This window comes from Convolutriloba macropyga, unplaced genomic scaffold (genome assembly GCF_964194025.1).
Source record: "Convolutriloba macropyga unplaced genomic scaffold, txConMacr16.3 SCAFFOLD_3971, whole genome shotgun sequence".
NCBI lineage: Eukaryota > Metazoa > Xenacoelomorpha > Acoela > Convolutidae > Convolutriloba > Convolutriloba macropyga.
The window spans coordinates 5635-24189 of NW_027450475.1; the positions used below are offsets into that span (position 1 = coordinate 5635).

Genomic DNA, 18555 nt, shown 5'->3' on the forward strand with positions numbered 1-18555 from the left:
TTGAACCCCATAGAATTGGACCTGGAAAGAATACAGTGGTTAAGAAGGAGATTGAGGACATGCTGGCGCAAAACATTATCCGACCACCAAACAGCCCGTACAGTGCACCAATCGTTCTCGTTACAAACGAGGATGGAAGCAATCAAGTGTGCACCGACTTCAGATGACTAAACGAAGTAACAAAGAAAGACGCTTTTCCTCTTCCGCGAACTGACCAGATACTGGATCATCTTCAGGGAGCAACGATTTTCTCAAGCCTCGACCTAGCATCTGGATATTGGCAAATCCCATTAGCTGAGAGTGCTATTCCAAAAACTTCGTTCGTCACTCCCGATGATGGACACTACGAGTACCTCAGACTTCCATTTGGACTTTGCAATGCACCGGGAACCTTCCAGCGACTTATGACAAGCATCTTCAAAGAATATCTCTTCTCGTTCGTCCTCATCTTCTTGGACAACGTTCTGGTGTTTAGTAGGAATGTGGAGGAACACAAAAAACACACGCGCCTTGTTTTTCACGCCTTTCGCCAGGCCAATCTTAAACTCAAACCCAAGAAATGTCGCCTCTTTCAAGAATTCGTAACCTATCTAGGATACAAACTGAGCCCAGAGGGAATTGCACCAGATGAAAACAAACTCGTTGCAGTACGGGACTGGAAACGACCAAAAAACGTTACCGACGTGAGGTCTTTTATTGGATTTTGCAGGTACTACAAACGTTTCATCAAAGATTTTGCTGGGATATCGAAACCTCTTTACCAGATAACAAAAAAGAACAGCCGTTTCACTTGGAACCCTGAATGCCATATTGCGTTCGAGAAATGGAAAAAGGCTTTGATTGATAGCTCAGTACTCAAGCATCCGGACTACAACTCTCCTTTTATCGTGGACACGGATGCAAGTGACAACAGTCTAGGGGCAGTACTCTCGATGGAGTAGAATACCCAGTGGCTTTCGCGAGCAGAGTTTTGATGCCAACAGAATGTCGTTACTCAACAACAAAAAAGAAGCATTAGCAGTCATTCAGGCGATGAAATGGTTTAAGACTTACATTTGGGGAACTCAATTTGTGCTCAGAACAGATCATGCATCGCTACAGTGGTTTTTTAGACAAAACAATGACGGGATGATATTCAGGATGCTTCAAAGACTGCAAGAATTCAATTTTCAAGTAGAACATAGACCAGGAGACAAGCACGGGAATGCGAATGGACTGTCAAGACAGTGCAGCAGCACACCTGAGCTAACTAAAGCTGAGAGACTGGTTATGTTTGGAAGTTGCCCATCAGCTAACTCTTTGGAAGACGCCCTCGGAAGAATTAACTTAGGTACAGCCGAGGACGCGAACGCACCAATGAGTATCCAACTTCAAGAAGACTTAAACTCACTTGGGCTGGCTCAAAGAAGCGATCCCTGCTTACGTCTCATCTTGCAATGGGCAAACGGTGAGAAACATCCAGACCGAAATCCGCGGAGAGACTTAAAATCAAAAAGGCAAACGCAATAGCACAAGAAAAAGATGCAGTACTGATGTGGGGCCTCTGGGACCAGATGGAACTGACTGATGGCGTGCTGTACAGCAAGTGGCATGTGGAGGGAAGCAATACAACCCAAAAACAACTTGTAGTACCGCAGTGACTCAGAGAGACAGTTTTGGAACGACTTCAAGATTCAAAACTCAGTGGAGGCCATTTTGCTTTTCAAAAGACCTTGGACAGGGCAAGACAGAGGTTTTGGTAGCCAAATATGAGAAAAGACCTTGAACGAAAATGTGAGAACTACACCCTGTGTCAAGCATGAAGTTCCGCTGGAACGAAAAGAATAGCCCCTCTCCAGACAATCAACGTTGGGATCCGATTCAGCAAAGTGGCAGCAGATATCCTGGGACCTGTTACCCGAGCAAAAACAAGCGGTGCAAAATACATACTGGTATTGGCGGACTATTTCACGAAGTACGTGGTTTGCGTTCTCTTAGAAAGAACAACGGCCAAAGATGTTGCTAGGATTTGTGGAGAACTGGGTTTTGACGTTTGGAGAGTCTAATTCCCTTCACACCAATCAAGGAGCAAACTTCTGCAGCGAACTACTACTAGAAGTGTGCAACATTTTTGGAATAGAGAAGACAAGAACATCTCCATATCACCCGCAGGGAAATGTTTTGGTAGAATGTCACAACAGAGTTGTTGCGGATGTTATTTCCAAATATTGCTCAAACAACCCAAGTAGCTGGGATCAAATGATTCCCTATCTCAACTTCGTCTTTAATACGACAGTACACAAAACAACAGGACAGACTCCATTCTCACTTGTGTTTGGACAAGAATGCAAATACCCGATTGACCTGCTACTCCCAAAAGCACCTGGTCACGAAATTGCCAACTACGAATTCACAAGATGGCTCAATGAACAGTTCAGGGAAGCACACATGAATGCCAGAGAGAAACTTGGCTACAGACAAGAAAGACGAAAAGATTTGTACCAGAAAAACGTCTTTGGAGATGTACTAAAGCCAGGAGAAAAAGTTTGGCGGTTTGCACCCCAAAAAGTAAAATCAAGGAAGTTTTTTCTTCCCTGGATCGGACCATATAACATCATCGAAAGAACCTCAGAAGTCAACTATAAAATCTCAAAAGACACAAACTCCAAGAAATGGCAGATAGTCCACTACAATCGATTGAAGCCTGTGATGGTGGAAGACAAGTTACCCAGAATGGAAACAATATCATCTCTTCAGGAGAAATGGCCCAGCCGCCATAATACGTATGTCCAGGAAGTTCGCATTGAAGAAAACAATCAAACTTTCACCCCAGAATTTACATCAAGACGACCCAAACAAGGAAGTCCCTTCAAATGGATGGACGGGTATGAAGAATTTTTCTACGATCTCTTTGCAGAGCGAGAACATTCAACTAAAAGGTCCACTAAGACTAACATACCAGCAGAACCGGTCACTCCGGAACAAGAAAAAACTCAAGAGAACCAGACCCCTTTTGTAACCTCAGCCAAAGATATTGACTCTACACCACTGCCACAACGACCACACAAACCAAAAAATGTCTTGAGGGACCTCAGTGAAACACAGTCAACACCTGCAAGCGCTATGAGGGAAACGTGCAAACGAAAAACATTTGCAGAACTTTTGGGAACCAAAACTGACGAAACAGTAAACTCCATCGCTAAAACACGAGAAAGACGCGCAGTGAAGTACCCAAAACGATTCGGAATCGACAACGAATCAAAAAGATGTATATATATATATATATATATATATATACATATATGTTTTCAAAAAAATAAAAAAAAAGAATTTGATTAGGTTTCTCTATATAGCATTGCCTAAAAAAATTGTAAAGATCAAAAGATGAGCCGAAATTTTGAATAAAGATGGGGACGATCGTAAAACATATTTAAATATCACCATTAAAAAAAGTAATTATATTGCAAATTAATATATCACCGGTAATATGAAAAGAGTTAATTAGCTCAAATAAGTTTCAGCGAATTTGGGGGGAATTATTAGAGAATGCAGCACTCTTTCTAATACAGAGAAAATGCTATCTAGGATTAGCGCATGTTAACCACAATAATGTTTAGATGTACTAGTTTGTGATATTTATATTAGTACTTGCGGTACAACAGCAAACAGCGGCGAGTGCGCGAACTACTGCGCATATTCTCTTTCAACATAAAACTCCAGTTTCATTGGCCGACTGATATCTGACTGTGGATATCGCAGTCCCAATTCCGAAGCTGTTGAACGTGGATCTCCGATCAATTTAAAAATTCACTTCAATACTGCAGCAATTGGAACAGAAAACGTTGAAGAGCTCCAAGTTTTGCAACAACCCAGAAATAAGCGCACTATTACAGCACCACTATGACGGATTATCTCATCTATTCAGATAGAATACGAAAGAGCAGATAAATAGAGGACAAAGCTTGTCAAAGAAGTAGCATCTTTTGTAAACCAGACTATCACTCTTCAGCGACAGAGACGATCACCACTGCTGTTTGCAATGGGAGCTGCGACAGCGATAACTTTAGAACCCTTACTGGAAAATGCAGACTGTAAACTACTCTCAATTTTTGGTCTGTACAAAAGTTCTAAGCGAAAGATGGAACAATTGGAAGGACGATTGCACTATTTGGAATCAAGAATGGTTCACCTGCACGACAAAGAAAGAGAGTCTATTCAGGTCTTGGCCAGCAGAAGTTTGAAGCTTCATGAAGACACACGAAAACTGCTAAACTACTCAGAGGATAACTTTGAGATTCTGCAAACAAACCTGGAGGTGCTTCAAAAAACAATGGAAGAAATACAACAAGCTCAAGCCTGTGATCATCGAAGGTCTTATGTTTTTATGTATGCCTTTTGCGCCCAAAGTGCAATTAACAACGTATCATGGACTTTCAATGCTATGCACAGCGAGTTGCAAGTACAAACACTATATTTGACGGAACAGAGAAACATATTCATTACAAGCATTGGAGTGCTATCCAATGGAGTACTGCTAGCCGCACTAGTACCCTACGAGGATTTACGAAAAACAATTACAGCTCTGAAGCTGGGAGATAAAAAATGTTCAATTCCATAGGACCACTCAAGTTTTATTTACAGCCTGCTCTTTGTGAGAAGTGTTTTTTCCAATCCACACGGACTGTTAATCACAATGGAGGTGTCAGTATACAGTGGTGAACCAATTCACGATGCCTAAAAAGCGATCCCTCTGCCACAACCAATCAAGAACACAACGACGGCCGCAACTCTAAAATTAGAAAGGAACTATTGGATCGCATCAAGTCGAGAAGAAAGCTATGCCGAAATGAAGAGTGAGGAATATCTGTCTTGTTTGGGGACACAATTGCTGATACTTTGCACCGAGCCAGTAGCATTGGTGAGCGCGCAAGACCAATTCTGCTTGACTTCACTCCAATGCAATCACGAGGTAGCCGCTTTGAAGACTTGAGAAGTAACTGAATTGTCAATTTTACCGACAGCAATCTACCTTGGGAACTCTATGTACCTCCTCAACGCGGCAGACGATCAACAATTTCTTTACAACATAACGTACAGTGGGGGCAAAAAGTTTTCAAAGCGTGTACCAGCCTGTAAAAGTTGCCTAGTACATCCCTCTTGCGATGGAAAACTTGTTCACCCGAAGAATGGACTGGTCATGTTGCCCGATCCCACATATTGTCTTCAACACAGTGGACTAATAACAACAATCACACCTCCAGAACTACTGGATACCGCTTTCAACATCCCGAGCATTCCAGCGGTCTCTCCTACAGAAGAGAGTAAAAATTTGATGTTGCATCAGATCGGCACTCAAGGATGTCCCTACGCTTGATGTCACGCCTGAAATAGTCAGTGAGATGGTAGACAAAATCCATCAACAACTCTCTGAGGAAAACAACTTCAAATCCTTTCGCCATGGGTCAACACTGCATACATTTAAAGAGCTGGCTGGTCTGCTTGGTTTCTCCTTATGGTGTCTTACATTTGTCCTTTTGGCTGTCTGAGCAGCGAAGATGTGTTACAAGTCCAAGAACACTACAAAACATATTCACAAATTGTCCAACGATGATCAACGAGATATCGAAACTGACATGCAGTTTGAAGAGAGACTAAACTTAAAAGAGAAAATGCGAAATGAGGAGACAAACGCTGATTAAAAAAACTGTCGTACCAAAATATGGTGATGGTGCTTTTATATACTTTTACTTTATACTAATTTCACTGTATTGTACTATTCAGGAAAATAGTTTAGTCCGGATGGGTGGGATGCAGGAATGGAAAGTTAAACTTAAGCGTTTTTTGGAAAAGAACCAAATTAATACTGACCTTGAATTATTCCCAACACAAAAGCGAATTCTAAATTTGAAACTGTAAAAAGATAATATTGGTAAAGAAATTTAAACTGATGAGAACTATTGCAAAAATAGATATTGACTCTGATAAAGATTATATCATAGGTTGAACATCAAACTTCTCACCCACGTTATATTGCCTAGGTTATCAAAGTCATGAATGACCTTCTGAAAATTTTCAAAAAGGTATTTTTCACACAAAGATTCGGAACATTTGTTAAAAATAGGACTAAACTATCATAACCAAACATAGATAAGCAGTATATATACGGCTCAATGTTAGCCAATTTTTGTAACCAAAATCAGTATGAAAATAATTATTTTGTCGTGATAACCGAAATTGCGGAGTAAATGTGATTCAACGAGTGAGTTAACAGATCTCTGTCGATGTACTGAAAATTGTAATAATTGTTTGTATATTCTGGTAACTATACTTTTTGTTAAATTAACTTAGCAAACTTTCCACTGCTTTCTGTTTTTAGACCTTTTCTTATAACTTAGTAGAGCTTAAACTGGTATCTAGTAGGTATTTGCTAAACGCTTCGATACTTGGCACTCATAGGCATTTGTAACTAGTTGTTCTGAAGGAACCATAGCCTTGTAATAATTAGAATTGGGTAAAATTTAATAGTTTCATTCGGTTTTCTGTTAATCAACAGCGTAATTGTACAACTTTAGTAACTTCACAATACATCTCTAAGGATCTGAAACCATGCTCAGTCTATCTTTAATTTATTAGATTTGAATTATTTTGGTTACTAGTAAAGCAGTGATCAACCAATCAATAATTTGGTTAAGTTAGGTTAACGAACTAGAGGGCAGCACAGAGTCCAGGACAACGTCACGACGATTGATTTCTGATAGTATTAATCGGCCAGCTCCTTCCGCACAGTGAAGCCATTCTGAGGGTAGGCCTGCCTGCTTGTAAAAGACTTGGCAAGTTAAGACAATCCATGTAGTATGGAATGGTGAACCAAGTAGACAATTAAAACGGTCTGCAGTAACCTGAAATACTTGATGGGCAATTTCTTAACGTTCTATCAGGTTGGTTAATACTCGTCTGGTTGAGTTGTGGAGTGATCACCGACGAGCTCTTCACGTCATCTATTATTTTGTTTTAAGTATATTGGTTGATCGATTTTTGAGAAAGTGAATTGGGGACCTGGTATAATTCTCAATCTTAGAGTCACCAATTTATTTCATTTGATAAAACATTTCTTAGAAGCTAAAATATAATATAACATAGTGGGGCATTACAAACATATTCTAATATCGTCATTATTATTGGCAATTGACTACAATTCTATAGCGCCAGAAAATACTTTCTTTAGGGTTTGAACGGAGGGCCTGGTATAACCCTTTAATCTAGTTAAGAGTAGTAGGTTTGTGAAGTTACTATCCAGTCCAGTAATTTTCTCTAAAGATAGATTCTAGGAACAATTGTGGAATTGTGAATAGGGTAAAACCTCCACCCTAAATATTCAGATTCTATATTAGTTGACTTAAGCGCCAGTTTTTGCCACGAGTTTTCCTATTACCACCAATTAACGTTATATTTTAATCCGGGGTCTATAGTTTCCTTTTCTTCAAAAAAAAGAAGAATCTAACAGATTGTGACAAATTATAGAAGCAAACTACGTACAAATCTCGAAACAGTTGGAAAAACTACTCTTTTGTTCATCCGACCTCTGGAACTTCAGTTTCGACCTGATATAATTTAACGGTGGAAAGTCCAGATCAAATCAGATCTAGCCATATAGCTAAAAAAATGAAAATCTATGACATTACGTCAAGGTTTTATAAATTTTCTTATGATGACGTATACGACAGCGTTTAAGCTTGGGGAAATTGCAATTCGACAGTGGTCTATAAAATCAAATAATTAACATTTTGACCTACAATTCAATACTGTGCCACTAATAACAGGATGAAAAACATTGAGTAAAAATCACAATATGGTAACCTTGTGTTTGTGGGTGAAGACCGCATCGTTTTTGTGTCTGGTTCGCTCTTTGGTTGCTTTGTGGTGACACTCTTCCACTTCAGAGGCACTCAAGTTATGGAAAGACTCTTCATCATGGCCGCCTGCATTAGAAACGGCAGTTATTGTTCTGTTAGTTAATTAGTTAGTTAGTTTTTGCCCTTGTCCTATTAGGTTATCCTAACATCAGCGTCGAAATATTTGTTATTAAATAGCAAAGAAGGAGGTTGGGTAAAATGGCTTTGCACATAATATTCTGAGCCAGCTTATCAACATTTTAGAATTAATTTTCTAACAAGAGAAGAGGAGATAGAAAATTTTAAACAATTGCAGCAAACACAAAATACTAATTGAGTTAAATAATGCCAAGCCACATCAGAGGGCCGATGAGACTTCCAAGTAAGAGACAAGACGAAAAACAATAACAAAAAAACAGAAAACATTAGTTACGGCCAAAACCCAATATCCGTTATAAGACAAAGTAACAAAATCAAGTTTCCATCATATATCACATAAACTACGCAAACTCGTTTGTTCTTCACAAGAAAGAAAGCAGATGGGTCTGTCTTTAATGAGACAAGGCAACAGATCGACAAGAAGAAAGAAAACGGGCAAAGTTCAAAATTACATATATATTAGAAACCAAATAACATCTAAAACTATAACAATCGATGGTTTATATTAACAAAAATGTAGAAAAAAACATAAAAATCATTAGGAAGCCAATGTGACCTTCAACTTGTAATTATAAGTCATAACCACAAATTAAAAACAAATAGAGGCGAAACAAAAATAATTACACACAATTCTTGAAAACAGAAAGCTTCGAAGCCATTAAACGTGTTAGCTATTAATTAAAAAGGTTATATATTTATGTTCACAGGGGTCTCATTTCAACATCATTAAGATTTGTTTTTATACAAATTCTGTATAATGAAAACAAAAAGAATAGCAAATAGCAAATATTGGCCATTATCAAAAATTAAACAAATTAAAAAATTAAAAACACATATTAACCCAGTTATAAAATGTCAGTTACAACATAAGACGAATAGAGAGCTTTACAACAGAGCGGATGAGACCTGTGATTAGACTTAGCTAAAAGTTGACAACAACAAAATACGGGCAAATTTCAAATTACTTCAAATTACTTTCAAATCCCTAATTAATCAGATGACAGAAAACAAAGAAATAAAGGCGAAACAGAAAATTCAAAGCCATTAAAGCTGATTAAAGCCATTAAAGACCATAAGAAATGAAATAAAAACTTTATATATGTTTAGTTGAGTCGCCTTTCAACGCCACTGGATGATCTCAATAATGTTATAGTGTTCCAAAATTTGAAAAAAAAACACCAAAGTCAAAATATATCTAGTAGTCAACACATTTTTGTGACGACTCAGAGTATCAAAGTCATAAAACGATTAAATGAAACATATAACTACCAAATATTGTAATTTTTCCTTATCTGAAAAAATATGAAACCTGTTGTAGGTCAGCAGGGGCTAGAAATTGACAGCAATACTATTGAAAGATAGCGATTAGGTATCAAATCAAAACATCAACATTAAATAGGTTCACTCACCTTGTTCCTGTTTAGGAAATATATCGAATGAGTGATTGATGAGACTAAGTCAAGAGGCTGCGAAGGGGCAAAAATGCAGACCAAAAATTAATTGGACGTTTACAAAACACAGTGGTACAGATATAAAAAACAACTAGCTGTTCTCTGAAAGCATATACTTTTAATAGGCCTAATTTGAGCGAAACTGGGTCTTGTCACTAATGGAACCTTGATATGAACATTGAATTGTCTATGTTCATATCAAGGTTCCATTAGTGAAAAGAGCCAGTTTCGCTCAAATTAGGCCTATTAAAAGTATATGCTTTCAGAGAACGGCTAGTGGTTTTTATATCTGTACCACTGGGTTTTCGTAAAAGTTTAAATAATTTTTGGTCTGCATTTTTGCCCCTTCGCAGCCTTTTGACTTAGTCTCATCAATCACTCATTCGATAGATTTCCTAAAGAGGAACAAGGTGAGTGAACCTACTTAATGTTGATGTTTATATTTCAGTGACACGAAAATATAAATACAAAGAAATTGTAAATGAAAAATTTTAAGAAAAACAGATTCACAAAAAAATTGGAAACTGTTTGATTGTAAGAGTTCACGGTGAGTTCCAAGCTACCGTTTCTATTGCAGTGCTGCTATTGAAATTAATTAATTGTTCCAAACCTTAGCGTAAAACATAATTTGAAACAACAATTTGATGCAAAACATTCTGAAATTTGAGACTCACAAAAAGGACGCTAAAAATTTAAAAAAACAAGGTAAGGGCAAACCACATCAATGTTTACAAATATTTCACAATCGATAACTCCTCGAAAAAAAACGAAATTAAAAAAATATTTGAAATGTTTTCCACCTGAAGAGCTTTCTAAAAATACCACTCACACTTCTACAATCAATATATCGATCGGAAAAATAAATGTACAAAAGACCCGATTACTTGGGACCCGACGAAACATATATATATGTCCCGACAGTCACCGATGGAAAGAGTCCTTGTCCATACCTTCTTGCGTTCAGTAATTTTCGTGCGTTCATCGGGCGTGTAAAAGACCTCATGTCAAAATGCGTTCAAAATGCGTTCAGACTTTTCTGCTTTAAAATTGCCTCGCCTGTGTCCAGACTTTCATGCGTTCCAAACAAAAATTTGTTCATGTTCAGACTATCGTGCGGTCAAAAGTACCAATGAGCAGACGTTGGTGCGTTCAAAGTTTGCCATGTCCAGATTTGTGTACGTTCACGAAATGAACAAAAAAAATTGTGGGGGCGTGAAGAACCATTGAATATGATTAGCAAAAGGTTTCATAATTCCACAGACACATAATTAATAACATATAAAAACACTTTTTTTCGCTAAAGGAATAATTGTTGGTGTTAAATCACACTTTCAACCTATTTAAAAGAGTGGTTTTTCATCGGGTCAAGCCATTGTTCAAACTTAGTATGGGGTATGCCTGTTGTAAATATAGTGACTGAAAACAAGAGAATTTTTGTAATCATTTCAAATAAAAATCTTAAATTAAATCATCTGGAATCATCTTAACCGCTGCACATTTTTTGCTAATAATTAACATGCATGGGAGTTTTTAAATTATTAGCGGTGAAAACCGTTAAAACCCAGATTGTGCTTAGGATGTGAAACTGCAAACATCACATGCTGTATTAACACATTGATTTTAAGTCGAAAGGCACCTCTTTGTAATTAAACTGCTCGGGGTCATGGCAAAAAAGAAGATCCCGATAAAGTTTCAACAAAAAATGCGCCTTTCCTGGAGTATTCTATCGAAAGTTTTAATAGAATTACAAACTGCAACGTTGAGAAAAAAAACTTGAATTTTGTTTGCATTCATAACATTCTAGGGAATCACTGTGGAGTCTTTCTCTCTTGTATACAAACGAAGACTTTGTATTGACAATGATAGGTTGTATATCTATCTTTTTATGTTTTAAACTAACTGAAATAAACGTTAGACGTTTAATCGGAGTTGACCAACTCTTCACTCGTCTCAGAAGTTACTTCTCCTTGAGACTATGATAGTGTGTTGTATGAAAGTCAGGGGTTCATAGTAAAAACAAATCGTTAAGAATGCAATATTGCTAAAATGCTTCTCTTTGACACTAGTTTCCCCCAAGATGCTGAATGAATACCGTACAAAATAGGACAACATTGCATTTGAAAAGAAAATTAAGCAGATTAGCTACAATTGAGGATAAATATAGAGAAGAACGTGAAAAAATACTTCTTCCTTTTTGAACTGCCACAAAATACTTTTGAAGCCCAATACGCCATAAATGGCGAAAGTGAAAACAAACATTCTTGTTGGTTTTATTGATGCGTGGCTGTGGTTTTCCGCGATTTTCTTATCGAAATAGACAAAGCTAGGGAACGTTGACCAAACTGATGTCAAATAGCCCAAATTGCAAAAAGAATTGCCTAGTTTTGCAATTGTTGTTTGATCAACTAAAGGAAGAAATTGAAGTAAAAATAAACAATTTGTTGAAGAATGTCGAGCCTATCTAAGTTAGTATTCTTCTAGAATTTTGGCTCCGCATTTACAAGTTTCGCAACCACGGGCAAGATTTTCTGGTTTTTCATGAATTGTTTCTAAGGTTTTTCATACCCATTAATTGAAAAAAAATAGACCATTAGGCAGAATTTTTCAGACTTGGAATAGTCTTAGAATTTTTTTTCCTTTCACGTCTATCGAACTAATGCGAACAAGTTGCAAATTTTTCAGACAATGAGCCAAACTATAGAGCTTCAAAAAATCGATGAAGCATGTTTCTGCTTGAGGTAACAGCTAGGTATTGTGATTGCAATAACACGTTTTTGTTCGATGAATCTAATCAGCGCATCTCTATGAGTAGTCAAGTTTCTAATTTCTGTAATTTCTATCACCCCGCGCCGGAGCGTACTTCTTACTATGAATCAAAACATTTCAAGAATTTAAGCCACGGAATTATTTTCCAACCAGTCTTTCTGTTAGCAGATGTCCTTCTAGCAGAAGCAGACGTTTTGCCCTGGCTACTTGTGCCTGGTTTGACAGCTCCCGCTTGTTCAGTGTCTGAGATGTGTCCGTCTAGACCAGCCGTGAAACTGCAGTTGTGTGGCCTGTGGTGTGCACTCTTTCGCATCAATTGCGAGTCGTTCACGCCACAGACTTTGTGAACCCTGTATTAAAACATGTTGTGCGCGAAAGTTTCAAAATGATAAATTCCGGCTTTGCCAGAAGCTTAAAACATAGCAGGACAAGTCCTGATATGCAATCCAAAGAATTGAATGAAAAATGTGGATAACCTTGACATGACAAGCAGACCATTAGAACATTACGACAAAAAATGGATTAACAAATTTGGAGAAAAATTTAATTAATAGCATTTAAATTGTTGATAGTTTTGGCTTTCAAAACTTGGCTTCTAATTGAAAGTCTGCTGGACATAAAAGAGAAAGGCAGAGACAAGCAAATCAACAAACCCTGTCAAAAAGTTAGCAAAAAATTAAGGATATTATGATAGATTATAACGTTCATGTCCACGGGATTAACATTGTAATGCAAATAATTACACAAGAAACTAGCTGCAAGCTCATAAGAACAGGTCTTATGGTGCTCTTGAACACAAACGCACAAAAACAAAAACTTGAATTAAAATTGCAAAAATTGTTGCTAATTTTTCTGCTTTTTGATAAATTTTTAGTTGTTGTAAATTTTTCAAACCAAGTCTCCAAAATCTACAAAGAACGTTGTAGCAGAAACCTGAAAGATTATCAGAAACCTCATTGGACATATTGGAGACGAACAGAAAGGAAATGAGGGAAGTTGGCCAAAACTTCTGAGAATATATTTGAGTAGCATTCCTAAAACCAATTATGTGAAATTTTTGAGAAAACTATCACTAAACTCAAACTCAAGAAGGAGGCTCGCTAATGTGCGTTCCGACCCCGCTCACTCATATTTTTATAATTTTTATAACTAAATTTTTCAAACCAAAGTCTCCAAAATCCACAAATTATAATAGGAGAAACCTGAAAGATTATCAGAAACCTCATTGGACATATTGGAGACGAACAGAAAGGAAACGAGGGAAGTTGGCCAAAACTTCTGAGAATATATTTGAGTAGCATTCCTCAAACCATTTATGTAAAATTTTTGAGAAAACTATCACTTACCTCAAACTCAACAAGGAGGCTCGCTAATGTGCGTTCCGACCCCGCTCACTCATATTTTTCTAATTTTTCTAAGTTTTTATAACTAAAATTTTCAAATCAAGTCTCCAAAATCCACAAAATCATAATAGGAGAAAGCTAAATGATTATCAGAAACCTCATCGAACATATTGGAGACGAACAGAAGGGAAAACGTGGGAAGTTGGCCAAAACTTCTCAGAGTATATTTGAGTAGCATTCTTAAAGCCACTTATGTAACATTTTTGAAAAAACTATCACCAATCTACGCGAAAGCTTAAAAAATTGTTGACCGACAAAGGTTGCAAGTTTCACTTTATTTGTTGTGTATAAATTGCATCTAACAAAAATAATAACTCAAAATGAAGATAAGTGATAAAATTCTGGCTTGCACAAGACCTAAATTAACGTCAATTTAACACATTTAACAAAAAATCTTATAAGGAGGATCACTAATGTGGTTTTGCACATAAAATTCAGACTCCGCTCATCCATATTTTTGGTATAAACTTCTACCAAATGAGGAATAGATAGAAAAACCCCAAAGATTATAAAAAAAAATGTGCAACAAAACAACCGCATCCACTGCAAATGACTCAGTAGAGGAAAAAATGCTGCAAAAAATGAGATCAGCCATTAAAAAAAATAATTCAAAATGAACAAAAAAATCAAAGAACAATAACAATAAACATTAGTCAACTTCTTTTTTAAAAAAACCTATTAACAAGGTCAAATTAGCGTCAGATAAAGCTAAAACTAAACAAAATAACTTGTACTTCACTAGAAAAGATTGGGGAAAACTTCATAATACCGCTCGGTATCTATTAGACAAAAAAGAACCAAAAACCTAGTTCAAATTGGTAAAAAAACTGCTTATAATTCTAAAAACATTTATTTTCAAAATAAAGAAAACCATTAAATAGCTATTGAAAACATCCAACATAAACGCCTCTACAGGAAACCATAAAGGCTTGTCATCATTCAATTTTTTTTATGTGGTTGCGAAAAGAACAAGAAATAGAGACGACAAACAAAGTGTCAATTTAGACTTGCGAGAAAAAGCCGTGGAAGCTGTAAAGCCATATTTTATCCCTCAAAATATGTACAATTGAGCCTGCATCGAATGCTAATGACGTGGTTTGCGACCTCTCATTAATAAGAATAGGTAATAACTAGAAAAAAAGAAAAAGAAGAGCAAAATTTAAAAATACTTTGTGTTTTTTGAAACAATTACTTTCAAAGACATGAGAGCACTTAGCAAAAAAATTTAAATTGGTCCGTTTTTTTGTTCAAAAGAAGCGCTTGAGACCTGTAATTATTCAGAGTACGCCTACAGGAAAACGTCAAATATAGACAAAAAATCGAAAATTAACTTCTTATGCGAAAAACTAGTTTCGAAGCCAGTAAACTCATAACGAATTCTTTAAAAAACATTAAATTTTTCACTTGCACTACCCATCGACAACAATATTTTCATATGTGACCTCTGTTTAACGATAACAGGTGGTAACAAATAGAAAAAAATTTCTAAATGCGAAGCTAGAAAGTGATTTTCGTTAAAACAATTGTTTTCAAAGTAATGAAGGCCATCAGTTATCTCCTCAAATCAGAATATAGTGTTATTTAATCCACCATAAAAAGCCAATGACACCTATCATTATCCAGAAAACTTCATGCGATTAGAAAGACAAAGTAAAAACCAGATTTAAAGACAAATGTTAAAAAAATCAATTGAATTCTTTGAGAAAAAGTAGTCGAAACTGTTAAAATCATAACGACTTATGGTTTAAAACCGTTAAAACTATAAACCATAAGTCATTAAGGCTCTCAGCTATCTACTTAAATAAGAATATAAACTCGTTTATTTCTTCATAAAAAGCCAATGAAAGTTGTCATTATCCAGGAAATTTCAAGCGACTAAAAAGACAAAGTAAAAACCAGAGTTAAAGACAAATGTAAAAAATTCAATTGAATTCTTGAGAAAGACTAGTCTACACCGTTGAAACCATAATCTATGCCTATAAAGAATTTCATATATTAAACAGTGTTTTATTTTTAACGCCAGTGATGGTTTATGTGAACTGGCAATAACGCGATAACGCGAGAAAAAACGTGAAAAATGGGACAATGCTTAAAAATAAAAAATAATTAGTGAAATCTAGTATTATCAAAGCCAGAAATCCATAACTTTACGCAAACAACCCCAAAAGCGATTAAATTTTATTTCAGTAGAAGGAAGATGTAGAAGAGGCATTCTTTCTTTGCTGATACTAAGCTACATATTGATCACATTAATAAAAAAAATAGTGGCAAATTTTAATAAGCCATTGTTTATTTTGAAAAAACATATTTAAGTCAAAAGACCATAATCTTTCGAGTAACGAAACTGAACAATTTTTTTGTTATTTTTAGAACGTAAATTGGACCTATCGACACTGAGCTTAGATTTAAATTGTTCTGTTCTTCAATTAACATAAAGAGAGAACTTTTTTTAAAAAAGACTCACTGATTACAATCCGAATTTTTTTTATGGATTATAACAGTCCAAAAAGTGTACCAAATTCAGCTCTGCTAATGCTGTTTTTCCATTATGAACACTCAATTGTTTCAAATGTTATTTATCTGGATAATATGTTTGCTAAAAGATCAAAATTAAATTCTGCGTTCTTGGTAATCAAAGAGTAAAGTTAGCGAAAAACGGAAAAAATTGAATCCCAGGCTACTGTCTATGAAAGTAGAAATAGATCTAGCTCCCTTTGTAGTTTACAAAGATTGTGTTAGTTGTTTTTTTGGGTTGTGTACTTGCGGCAAATTTAATGAAAAGGGACTAAAGAAACTTAATTCGCGCAATTTTTGATGAAAAAGGCTGAATTTTGAAATATTTAGCCAAAATTTTAGCCCAACAAATTAAATAAATCAGTCAAAAATCTTTTTTGTCTTTTAAAATAACATCAACAGTTTTATTATAAACAATTTTTTCATATTTTAGCAAATTAGGCGAGTTTTTAGGCAAAAATTCCGAAAATGTGAATAAAATAAACGCAAATCGGTCTAATATTCACCGAAATCTAAACCGATAACTTGCTCTTGAAAACGAAATTCGAAAAAAATCTTTCGAAAAAAATCTTTCGAAATTCGAATACCACTCACAACTCTCTACGATCGGTCAAAATCGTCTGAACAAAAAAAACACAGTTGAGTATATAGTTCCTCCCCCCCCCCCCTCAAAAGGAGTCGGAATAAAAACTTCAAAAATTGACTCTCACCACCTTGAATTTATGCCTTCCGAGCAAATCAGCACTGGAAAGAGTATTAAAGCCAGCGTAGGACTTCTAATACAATTTAATGTCTTCTGGGCTTTCCCTGTTTATCAAAATTTGGAAAATTGAAACTAGCCAAAAAATGCGTAAACAGATTTTACAAACATACAGAGCACTAATATAGTCAGAATTCTATGGATTTTCGAAAAGATAGCCCATATATAAACCCAATTCCTTGGATTAATATAACGTATTAATGTCTTTTATACAGAACAAGATGTTAAAATGACAAGATCTGTGAGTATTTTAAAATCTCGGCGGTCAGTGGTGCAAGCAATCATGTTATGTGACTCTGGGGAAGATACTTCAAAATTCTGACCTATATATCGATGCACTACGATTCGACTAATACATCGAATGAGATAGCGTCAACGCATTGGTGATTTCTCTGAAACCAAACCACTCCGCCTCAGGAAATTGATTTGCGGGTTTGGAGAACGATTTGCGTGGAGCACCTCAGAATTGTTGACAATTTTTTTTATTTCTCAGAGAACAGAAGAAATCGTCTTTATTTTCCAGGTCTAATGCTAACACTTTTCTGTTATGTTAGCAGTGAAGCGTTAAACATCACGAAATTATAGTTTAAGAGGGCTAACCTTTTGGCTTTAAAGTTAACTTTCTTTCGTTCATCCTCAAATCGCCCAGGGCCTTCATTTCTTGATTTACTTTTTTCCATTTTCAATTTTGATTGGGAGCGATCTCTGCTTTTTGCCTGATCTGAGCTGGAATCGGCACTTTCACTGTTTGTTGGTTTTCGCCCACTCCGCGATTCCTTGCTACTTTCTTTGATTGCTTCTAGAGACGCTGAATGCTTTGAAAGTTTCCTGGATATTAGGAGGGCGGTTTTTGCAACCTGCAAAGATGCCATAATGCCGGAGTTTTTCCAACAATATTTGACAAGTCATTCAACTATGCTAATCTAATAGAATGCTACAAGAAATCACATCTTATAAAATCTTGTTAAAGTAGAATACAGTGCTTCCTAGTGATCTTTAAAGACAGTTTTACAAGACTGGACATACGTATCTTACAAAATATTGTCAAACAGATCATTGTGAAGACAGATCACATCTTTTTAGATCTCAGGACCAAATGGACAAAATGAAACTTAAAAAGTAAGATATGTCTGATAAGATTTTACGAAGTTTGACCTGAACAAGAACACCCAAAAGATTTGAATCATAACTCTTTTTATCTTGATTTGGTCATTTTATTTTGATTGGTTGACACATAATTTATTATTCTTTATAATCGAAATGAATACAAAATTTAAAAATGATTTGCTTCTAACCAAGGTATAATAATATTTGTTTCATCATTTAAAATCTACAAATTTTTTACCATACGGAGTTGCAATGCTATTTTTTTTAAAAAAACACATTTTTGACAAGGCTATAATCGTTCATTTGAAAATAGAAACCAGTGGAACAATGTTTTCGCATTACACATAATATATTTACGCAACATTACTGAAGGATTTCAGAAAGAATCTTCCTGGAAATTCTCTATCATCAAGATCACCCTTCTTAAGATCATCTGACTGTGCTAAGACATACAAATTTAGCTAACTAAAAATCTAGGCTTGCATTATTCAGTTCTAAAAAAAATTAGGCTCGTAAGACTTACT

The 18555-nt window shown here is 35.8% G+C and overlaps 1 protein-coding gene across 1 annotated transcript; it reads right to left on the reverse strand.

Moving 5' to 3' along the window:
* Positions 1 to 7793: 7793 nt before the first annotated feature.
* LOC142355933 (uncharacterized) lies at positions 7794 to 17810 on the reverse strand. The gene is made up of 3 exons (XM_075407940.1): positions 17525 to 17810; positions 12398 to 12597; positions 7794 to 7958 (listed from the first exon to the last, which is right to left on the reverse strand). The coding sequence occupies exons 1-3, from the start codon at positions 17794 to 17796 to the stop codon at positions 7822 to 7824; spliced, it is 609 nt and encodes a 202-aa protein (XP_075264055.1). The 5' UTR covers positions 17797 to 17810; the 3' UTR covers positions 7794 to 7821.
* Positions 17811 to 18555: the final 745 nt, after the last annotated feature.

Coding starts and splice junctions, on each gene's coding strand:
- LOC142355933 (XM_075407940.1), bottom strand. CDS start 17,796: ATGGCATCTTTGCAGGTTGCAAAAACCGCCCTCCTAATATCCAGGAAA. Junction 12,598..17,524: donor GTTAACTTTAAAGCCAAAAG/GTTAGCCCTCTT, acceptor GTTTTAATACAG/GGTTCACAAAGTCTGTGGCG. Junction 7,959..12,397: donor ATCTGCTAACAGAAAGACTG/GTTGGAAAATAA, acceptor TTTCTAATGCAG/GCGGCCATGATGAAGAGTCT.